Source organism: Alnus glutinosa, chromosome 2, assembly GCF_958979055.1.
Source record: "Alnus glutinosa chromosome 2, dhAlnGlut1.1, whole genome shotgun sequence".
Classification (NCBI taxonomy): Eukaryota; Viridiplantae; Streptophyta; class Magnoliopsida; order Fagales; family Betulaceae; genus Alnus; species Alnus glutinosa.
In genome coordinates, this window is record NC_084887.1 from 16,086,658 (window position 1) to 16,097,189 (window position 10,532).

A 10,532-nucleotide genomic window follows, 5' to 3' on the forward strand; every position below is an offset into this window, starting at 1 on the left:
TCTGCTTCTTGCTCCTGAAGCCGATAAACATAGACCTGAAAATCTTCAATCACTTGAGTCTTCTAGTCCGAAACCGGTCATCCGTAGAATGAAATCCTCTAAACAACTGGTCTGCAAGATGATAAAGAAGATTCACCACTGAATCTCTAGATGGTGCAGATCTGGAGGAAGAGGCTACGGAAGACTTTGTATGAGCAAGGGAAATGAGATCATCTAAATTCTGAGATCTCTGGAACATATGGTTTCAACACTGGTCTGTCTTCTAAAGAGCCCTCTATTTGACACTATGCTGGAAGCCGCTGGACAACATATTCCTGAAAATATTAAAACATAAATCTATCCAAAAATAACACCACAAGGAAATATTAGATCCTATTAGTTCAAAAAGAATGTGGTATTATGATGGCTATCAATTGAATGCACAAAGAAATACAAAAGTAGATATAGTAATCCAAAGGACATAGATGTAGCAATATCCATCCAACATAAAGACAGAAAAAGATGCACAATCTCTCAAATCATTATTCCAATCAATCAAATATTCCAATATTCTAAAAAGAACCAAAGCTTAAGAGAATAAGGAAAGTCAAAGGAAATACCTGGGAATGAGAAAGGATAAGCAGAGAATATCTATATCTCGGGATAAATCCGAGAGAAAACGCACACAACATGATAGAACAGGCAAAAAGTAGTGTGTGTCTGGTAGAGAAAGCAAAAGGCACGCGTCTGGACGTGGTACATACTTGTCCGGACAGCATGTTGTCTAATAAGAGATCGATAGAGCTGAGTGCGTTTAGACGCAAGAACATGTCTGTCCAGACGCTTCACACTAGAACTTGAAAAATAGAGGGAAATATGCAGAAAAATAATTTTCCCTAATGTTAGCTTCAGAACACGCATATATGATCAACTGATAAAGCAGTCAAATAGCATTGCAAAAATATGCAAAGATATAAATGAGAGTTAAGTATCAATAAACACAAATTTCCCTGCAGATAGAAATTTTAAATAGATTGCTCAACTCATGTAATGCGTGTATGTGTGAAAGCTTTGGTATGAAGTTTACTGGTATGACTTAAAGCAACTGAATTTTCTAAGCAAGAGAGAAAATCAATGATAGATCAGTCAAACGTCAAACCTTATTTTACTAGGGCCTAGCCACCCTCATCTGATACACTCCCCCTAAGCTGCAACACTTTTCTTTTACTTATTCCTTTAGTAACCGTCTATTTTCGCAATGATTTGGTCACTGACTTTTTCTGTAGGGAGAAGTTCAAGAGCATATTTATAGCACAAAAACAGTGGATCTTTTTATTTATCTATATTTATTCAATTTTGAATGCTTTTTATCACTTAGTGCTGCAACCTAGAAAGAATGCCAGAATTTATGGGTTCTAGGTTCAACTAGCGAGTTGGTCAATTTGACCATCTTAGCAAAAAAAATCTCTCCCATTAGAATTTTCAGAAGCTAAAAGTCAAGAGAAAAAAATGTACCTTAGGGGAGCTTTGGATAGTGCACAATTTTTCATCGCATGAAAAAAGCAACTATCTATCATTAAGATGCAACAGGAAAACTTAACATATATCAGGCATAAACTCTCAATCATATATAAGTATATTCAATTAATGCACAATGAGCTGAGATATCAGGCAAAAATACATACAATATTTGAAAAAGCTATCAAAAGTAAAAGAAAAAAAAAATCTGCATCTTCTCCCTCAAATTTTTTTTTTTTTTTTTTGTTTTTTTATGTTGAAAACAATAAAACAGAAAAACAACAAGGACATGCTTATGAAAAAGGAAATAGCATCTAGTCTCAGCATGTAAGGTAAAATCAAACCTGTCCTCAGGGATAGAATAAATGGTTCCTCAAACAGAATGCAAGGCTTGAATAAGATATGACATGATAAACAATGCAATGCAAACATACCTGACATGCAATAGGATTTAGGAACTAAAATCCTAAGCATGGTGAGACTACACCTCTATTAGGTGAGTCCACTCCCTCTCAAGGGGTGAATGGTCTCATCATTCCTGACCCATACTTGCTTGACTCGTGACGGTGGTTTGCAAGTCTTGTCCATGTTGTCTATTCTTTTTAGCATACCTTGTGAAAAATAAATGACTTCTATATTCACCGTGTGTGTGTGCACAATGTGTTAACAAAATAATCTAAATTTAGAATTGAAATGACACAAGGATTTTGTTAATGAAGTGGAAACTCAGTTAAGAGAAAAATTACTCCGGGGCAGCCAAACCCAGGATATCCACTATTCGGAAGACAAGACTAGTTACAAAGCAGTAGCACTCACATAACCTTATGCAGTGGTTGTACCTTGAACTTTGACGTGTAACCCAATACGACCGTCTCCCAACCAAGTCTCCTACTTGAAGGCGTCTTCAATGGAATCATTTACCTTAGGGCCAACCCTTAAAATAGACTTCAAATCAGCGCAGTAACAGTGCACAACAACAACGGCCTGAGAAAGATCAACTCATCACAACAACTCTAAAATATAACTCTCTAAGCACTGTGGAATTCAATACTAAATTCTTACAATTCTCAAGCCTAGGGGCCTTTATTTATAGGCTGTAGGTTCAAATGAGCGTTTGGCTTAAAATATCTAGGTGTCATCCGGACGGTAGACATAAGGTGTCCGGACGGACAACTATGCGATCAGCTTTCCAAATTTCGCAGAAATTCTTTCCTGAATTGAGCCGCGTCCAGACGGTGTTGCCCTGTCATCCAAATGGTCACACTTTAGCTACATGCAATTTCCATATCAAGGCTTGGCACGTCCGAACCATAACATCTGTCGTCTGGACAGTGAATTTGATGGACGCAATTTTCATATATGAAGCTCACGCGTCCAGACCATGAAGACCGTCGTCTGAACGTCTAAATTTTGAATGCGCGACTTACCTTCTGAATGAGCGCATCCGGATGAGAATCCATATCGTCCGGACAGTTGCAGCTGTCTTCCCATATCTGTGTTTTGGAAAGAAATCCCATAGCTGATCGAACACTGAGTGGCGTCCGGACGTGCTGCTGAAATGTCCGGACGGATGCAAGCTGGAGCAGTTCGAAGCTTCTTGACATAGAGGAAGGTCTGGACGAAAAGTTCTTGTCGTCCGGACGGATGATGGTTTGGACAGTTGGACATCTAGACGGTATATCATGTCAACCGGACGGTTGTAATGACTGTGTAGACTGTGTAGAATCTTCTAGAAGAAATCTGAATAGCTAAATCCCTGTTTAAATGAATCATTACATAGAAATGATTTTGTCCAACTGAATGTAGCCAATCACAAACTAACAAACTCCCCCTTTGGCCATTCTTGGACAAAAATCACTTAACCGGTTTAAAAATACAATCCTAGTCTAAATCAAAAATTATTCCCCCTTTTTGTCACAAAAGGACAAAGGGTAAAACAGAGTAAAGATAAAAACCATATAAAAATTACTATCCCTAAATGTTACAAAAGGACAAGGGTAAATAGAGTAATAATATCCAACAGATTATCCAAAATAGAATATCATAATTGAAAAATGGAATTGACTTTTAAAATAAGACAAGTGTGTGCTTATCGTGTTAACAAAATTAAACAATGCGGAAAATAAATAACACAAGTATTTTTGTTAACAACGTGGAAACTCAAGATGAGAAAAACAACTCTGGGGCAGCCAAACCCAAGATATCCACTATTCAAAAGACAAGACTAGATACAAGATAGTAACACTCACATACCTCTGATGCGGTGGTCGTACTTTGCTCTCTATTGTGTAACCTAACACGAATGCCTCCCAACCAGGTTTCCTATCTGAAGGGGTCTTCAATGGAATCCTTTATCTTAGGGCCAACCCCTAAGATAAACTTCAGTTATAGCGCAGCAACAACACACTTGCAATGGCTTGAGAGAGAACAAATCAGCTCCAATAACCTCACAAAATAACTCTCTAAGCTCTGATGGAATTCAATACCGAATTCTTGCAGTTCTCAATGCCCAGGGCCTCTATTTATAGGCTGAGGGTACAAATAGGTGACTGCTGTGATAAGTACAGACGTCGTCCGGACGGTGGACATGGGCCATCCAGACGGACAATTGTGAGACAGAATTTCTGAGATTTTCGCTGAAAATCTTTCTAGTTAAAGAGCCGCGTCCGGACAGTAAGGAACTATCGTTCGGACGGTCGCACGTCTACTGCAAGTAATTTCCATATAAGGTTTCGCGCGTCCAGACCAAGGGGGATGGCCGTCCGAACGGTTGATCTTCAACACACAATTTCCATATCTGTTTAGCGCGCGTCCAGACCATGATAGGCAGGCGTCCAGACGGTTGAAGTTGAATACACAATTTCCATATATGTTGAACGCGCGTCTGGACCATGCTGACTGACGTCCGGACGGTTGTATTTGAATTGCGATTCTTGCCTTATGAATGAGCGTGTTCAGACGGGAATCTACGTCGTCCAGATGGTTGCATCAATCTTCCCTTATTTGAACTTGGAAAGAAAATTTGAAGCTGATCGATCACTGGACGTTGTCCAGACGGGCTGCTGAGACGTCCGGACGGATTGCAAGCTGGACCAGAAGCTTCATGATACAGTGGGGGGTCCGGATGGATATCCACGTCATTCGGACGAATGATGCATGGTCTGTCGGGCGTCCGGATTGAATGGCACGTCATCCGGACAGCGGAACTGTTGACAGATGAGTGTCCTGACGGGATGGCACGTTGTCCGGACGGTTGTCAGGGAACTGATTTTTCTTGACTTGCAAACAATGCAGAAACTCTGGAACACTTCTAAATAGCGGAATCCCTGTGAAAAACATCTTTACATACAAGTGATTTTTTCCAATCAGAATGAGGCCAATTATAAACTAACAATAATGTCTCAAAATACAACCAAGCAAATAAACATCAAGATGCATCAGCCATCGGCGCATCGTCCTCGTCATCACTACTGGACGGATGATGATTCCTGAGACACTCCTGGATGTCCAGCTGGCTTTACTCAACACGGAGGTTGATCGAGTGAACCTCCTACTGCAGAGATGAAAGTGTCAACTGCATAGAGCTCATGCCGCCTTGAAGTGCAGCCAAGGCCTCTAATATCTAAGCATAGCTGGTATCCTGCAGTGTAGGTGGAGGAGCAGTCTGAGAAGAGGACGCCATATCAGGTACTGCTACATAGATAGGAGGGGGTTGTGGAACATCATCCAGATCGTCACGCCTCAGCTGAGCGTTAGACTTCATCAGCATCTGCTTATTGATGGGATCCTGAATCTTCATTTTCGGCTATCTAGTGACACTGATGCCTGACTGTAAAATGATCTGAGTGAGTAGATAGCCAAATGGGAGACCGGTATTGCTCTCATCACGAGCCTCTAGAATAACTCCTAAAATATGCTTGCACTGGCAGAAAGGAAAGCGAAGACATATGGCATAGACGAACTGAGCCCTTTTCAATATTAGATCACAGCGCCTAACAACAGGCCAAAGGTTGTGTTGGACAATCTTGGCAAGCATGTGGTGTGGGGCAGATAGGGCATCGATCCTGATGGTAGTGGCACGCTCCTCTCCCTGAGGGACGGCATGGAAAAATTCTCTGAGATCATCCATAGAGGGAGGTAATACCACCTCATTGTACGGGCTGCCAGAGAGGCGCACAGGCACCTAGATGAACTAACTAATGATCTGAGGATCAACAATGATAATATGCCCATCCACAGTGGACTGAAGAACCATCTTGCGGTCATCATCCTGAACAATCTCGAGATTGGCATAAAACAACCTGACCAGCTTGTTGAGCACAACACAGGTGCAGTTGTGAAGATATCCCCACATTCCATTCGACAATGACAGATCTGTTCATAATTTTGGCTCTTAGGGCTGCCAACTCTCTATTTGTCCTCTGTCGAACTCTGAGTTGTGGGCTGCCAACAGACATGTTTCTGCAAAACTAACCAAGAAGGTTTTCCACAAATATTCTAAAAAAGATTAGATTCTTGTTAGTTTTAAAAGAAAATCCGGCATTATAACGGCAGTAAAAAGGACTTTTCCAAAAGTTACAATCAGTAAATATCACACTACAATCCAAAATAATACCGAAACACAATGTTCCAACACGGCAGATATCACAAATATGCAATTCATATTCTCAAAACATATTCCCAAAAGAGTCAATATTCTAACAGTTAGCAGAGCACTAAAAAGAATAAAGAGGATTAAAAAATATACGTAGAATGGAGAGAAATAAGCACAAGAGGACAAAATAAGCCGAGAATTTGTACTAACCCAAGATAAAAGCGCACAAAAAGACAAAATTTTAAGAGAAAAACGAGTGGGGTATGCTTGAGATGCGGCGGCTAGAGTTTTTAAAACCTGTGGGATCCTCATCCGGACGACTCACTAACCCGTCTGGACTCTTGCTGCCACATAAGCATGCGACAGGCCGCGCGGGTCCGGGCGTGTAACCTTACCGTACGGCCGTTCAAACCTCACCCGTCCGGACGCACAAAGAGACTGTCCAGATGATTCACACTGAAAAAACAGAAACTTAAGGAAAATTTGCAGAAAATATTTTTCCTAAAGAGAATGCTAGAATTGTTAGGCACTAGGTTCAACTAGCATGTTGGCCAATTTGGCCATCTTATCAAAAACATCTCTCTTATTTAGAATTTCCAGAAGCAAAAAGTTAGAGAGGAAAATATGTACCTTAGGGGAGCCTAGGATAGTGCATATTTTCATCGCATGAGGAAAGTAACTATCCAGCTTTCACATACACAAGAAAAACTTGGCAGATATATAGTCATAAACTTTCAATCATATCTAAGAAAAGTCAATTAATGCACAATGAATTGAGATATCAGGCAAAAATACAAGCAATATCTAACATGCCAAGAAAAGAAAAATAAAATTCCTTGCATTTTCTCCCCCTAATTTTTTATTTATTTTTTATTAAAACCAAAACATGCTATATGGAAATAGCATCATAAAATAAGCATGCAAGGAAAGATCAAACCTGTGAAGGATCACAGTTGCCAATACAGAAAAACAGTCGCCCAACATGCTTTTTTTTTTTGTCTTTCCCAGATAGTACCTGCAATATTCTCTCAAGAGAAATTGGGGGCAAATAACAGTGGTTCCTAATTGCAGAGCAACACAAGATATAGCAGTAGAAGAATAAGCAATGCAATCAAACCTGATGCCGTAGGATTAGGAACCAAATCCTGGGCATGCATACCTTCACCGACTAGGTGAGTCAATTCCCCCTCATGGGGTGAATGTCTTCCTTCTTCCTAACCCAAGCCTACCTTCCTATGGGTGGTTGTTGGCAGGACTTCATCTGTTGATCCATCGACTACATCATGCTTTGCATCCAAATAGGTGGCTCTCTGCAGTATTGATCATCCTCCACTTTCTGCGGCTTCTTAAAGTGTTATTGGTCTTGGATTTGCCACTATGATTGGCAGGAACAAATCTCTGCTGATGCGTCTAATGTTGAGGAGCCTGATTCCATGGGGCATGATGCCATGGGGCTTGATATTGAAGAACCTGATGCCTCGGAGCTTGATTCCATGGAGCCTGATAAGGAGCTTGATAAGGAGCCTAATGCCATGGAGTCTAATACTGGGCCAGAGGCCTTGTGCCGTAATTTGCTTGTTTGGGCACTTCTTTCTTGACCTTTGCTCTCACCTAGTCTTTTGGACAGTACCATGCCTCCCATGTTGAATGATAATGTTGACTGTGTTGGGGTTGGGGTTGCATCTACAGAAACTTTTAGCTCTCAAAATCCTAGTTCAACTGTCCCACACAAACCTAAGAAATCTGAGCAATCATCAAAGGTTTAAGAACATTTTACTAGGTTAGAGGAGAGTGATCCCAAGGATCCTAAATCACAATGTAATTATTGTAAGACATTGTTTAGTTGTCACCCTAGAAGCCACGGTACCTCATCCATGTTACAACATATCAGGAAAAGTTGTAAAAAATATCTTGGTAGGTTTGATAAGTCCCAAATTGAGTTTTGAGGCTAAGAGGGAAGGACAAGGGGTAGTGGGCGAAGGGACATGTGGTAATCTTGTTTTTACCAAGTATAATGCTACAAAATAAGAGAATCAATTTCACAGATGATTATTATGGATGAGTTACCATTTAGATTTGTGGAAGGTGAAGGATTTCAAAACTTAATGAAAACAGTGGAACCTAAGTATTCAATTCCTTCCCGTTATACTATGATGAGAGATTGTATTAGGCTTTATATGTTGGAGAAGGAAAAATTGAGGGCAATGTTCTTGACATCTGATATTCGGGTTTGTCTTACCACTGATAGTTGGACTTCGGTACAAAACCTGAATTACATGTGCATCACTGCTCATTTTATCGATAGTAATTGGAACTTGCACAAAAGAATTTTGAATTTTTGTTTACTTCATAACCACAAAGGTGAGACCATTGGGCAAAAGATTGAGTCGTGTATGCTTGAGTGGGGTATTAATAGCATTTTCACTATCACAGTTGACAATGCTTCTTCTAATGATACCGCTTTGGAATACTTGAGGAAGAGAACGGCTCATAGGACTGGTGCCATATTGGAGAATTAATTTATGCATGTGAGGTGTTGTGCACATATTTTAAATCTTATTGTGTTTGATGGTTTGAAAGAGGTTGATGAGTCCATTGTGAAGGTTAGAAGTGCAGTGAAGTATGTGAAGTCTTCTCCCCAAAGATTTGAGAACTTCAAATATTGTATGGAAAGGGGAAAAATTGCTTTCAAGGGTTTATTGTGTCTTGATGTTCCAACTAGATGGAACTCCACCTTTAAGATGTTAGAAGATGCTGAAAAATGTCAGAGTGCTTTTGATCTTTTGGAAGAGTATGATGGGAATTATGTGCTTTCGTTGACTGAGGAAAAGAATGCTAAAAAAGGTTTGGGACCTCCTAATTATGATGACTGGGATCGTATTAGGACTTTTCTCAAGTTTCTCAAACTTTTTTATGATGCCACATTGCGACTTTCAGGGTCTTTGTATGTGACTTCTAATATGTATTGGCAAGAAATTTGTGGCATTCAAATGCATATACAATTGTATCATGATAGTGGTGATTATGTGTTGAGTTCTATGGCAGAGAAAATGATGATGAAGTATAATAAGTGTTGGGGGGATTTAGATAAGGTGAATGTGTTTATGTTTGTTGCTGTCATACTTGATCCACGAACCAAATTGGGGTCATTGGAATTTTGGTTCAAGGATGTTCTTAATGAGGAGCAGTGTACTAATATGGTGAAAAAATTGAAGCACTACGTTCAAAAATTATATGATCACTTTGATGCTGGAGAGACTTCATCTCAAGTTGAACATGGTAGTGATTATGCATGCCCTCAAGGTTCCTCAATGATAGAAGAAACTGATAACCTTTCACTTCACTTCATAAACAAGTTTCATAAGTACCTAACTTCAAAAAGTGATGTTCATAACAAATCGGAGTTAGATCGGTATTTGATGGAAGATGTTGAAAAACCAAATGTGAATTTTGATATTTTAAATTGGTGGAAGGTGAACTCATCCAAATTCCCAGTACTTGCCAAAATAGCACGGATTGTGTTGGCCATTCCCATTACTACAGTTGCTTCAGAGTCGGCGTTTAGCACTGGAGGGCGTGTGTTGGATCCTTTTCGAAGTTCATTGGCCCCCAAAACAATTGAAGCATTGGTATGTGCACAAAATTGGCTAAGATCAAAACCCTTGAGCAATGGCAATGGTTGTGACACAGAGATGATTGAAGATCCTGAAAGTTATAAGCTCGATTCAGGTAAGATTTATGTTATTCAATCTTCACTTCTTAATTTATTTTAATATTTAGTATTTACAAATTGAAAAATTCTAATTATCAGTTTCAATTGAGAATGTAATTCTTTTTTTTCTTTTTCTTTTTTCATTCTTTGTAGAAATAACTTCGAAGAAAATCAATATGTTGTTTGAGGAGGATTAGTGACGTGAAGATTGAAGATTGAAGTTGCCTTTTTTATTTTGCTATTACCTTTTACTTTATTTTTAATGTAACTTAAGTTTTATGTGTTAATGTGTGCTACTAGCCTACTAGTTTGATTTGTTTGTGTTTTACAATTTTACTGTTGGATCTGTAACTTAAGGTTAATGTGTTGCTTGTTTGGGTGGGAGGTAGGTTGCTTTTGCTTGTTATGTTTATGTTCGTGTATTTTTTAATTAGGATTTAGTTTGATAGATGCTGAAGATTTAATGTTTTTTATGTTTGTGTATGTTTTAATTAGGATTTAGCTTGATAGATGCTGGAGATTTAATGTTGTTTATGTTTGTGTATGTTTTAATTAGGATTTAGTTTGATAGATGTTGAAGATTTAATGTTGTTTATATTTGTGTATGTTTTAATTAGGATTTAGTTTGATAGATGCTGAAATTGTAACATATTTTAAATCATTATGTGGATGCTGAAGATTTTGTTAGAATTATTGATTTGTTAATTATATTATTAACTTTGAATGTTG

The 10,532-nt window shown here is 39.0% G+C and overlaps 1 protein-coding gene across 1 annotated transcript; it reads left to right on the forward strand.

Moving 5' to 3' along the window:
- The first annotated feature begins 5,722 nt into the window (after nt 1-5,722).
- LOC133860314 (zinc finger BED domain-containing protein RICESLEEPER 2-like) lies at nt 5,723-10,000 on the forward strand. The gene is made up of 4 exons (XM_062295943.1): nt 5,723-5,833; nt 7,480-7,657; nt 8,672-9,820; nt 9,957-10,000. Exons 1-4 carry the CDS (start codon nt 5,723-5,725, stop codon nt 9,998-10,000), a joined length of 1,482 nt encoding a protein of 493 aa, XP_062151927.1.
- The last annotated feature ends 532 nt before the right edge of the window (nt 10,001-10,532 follow it).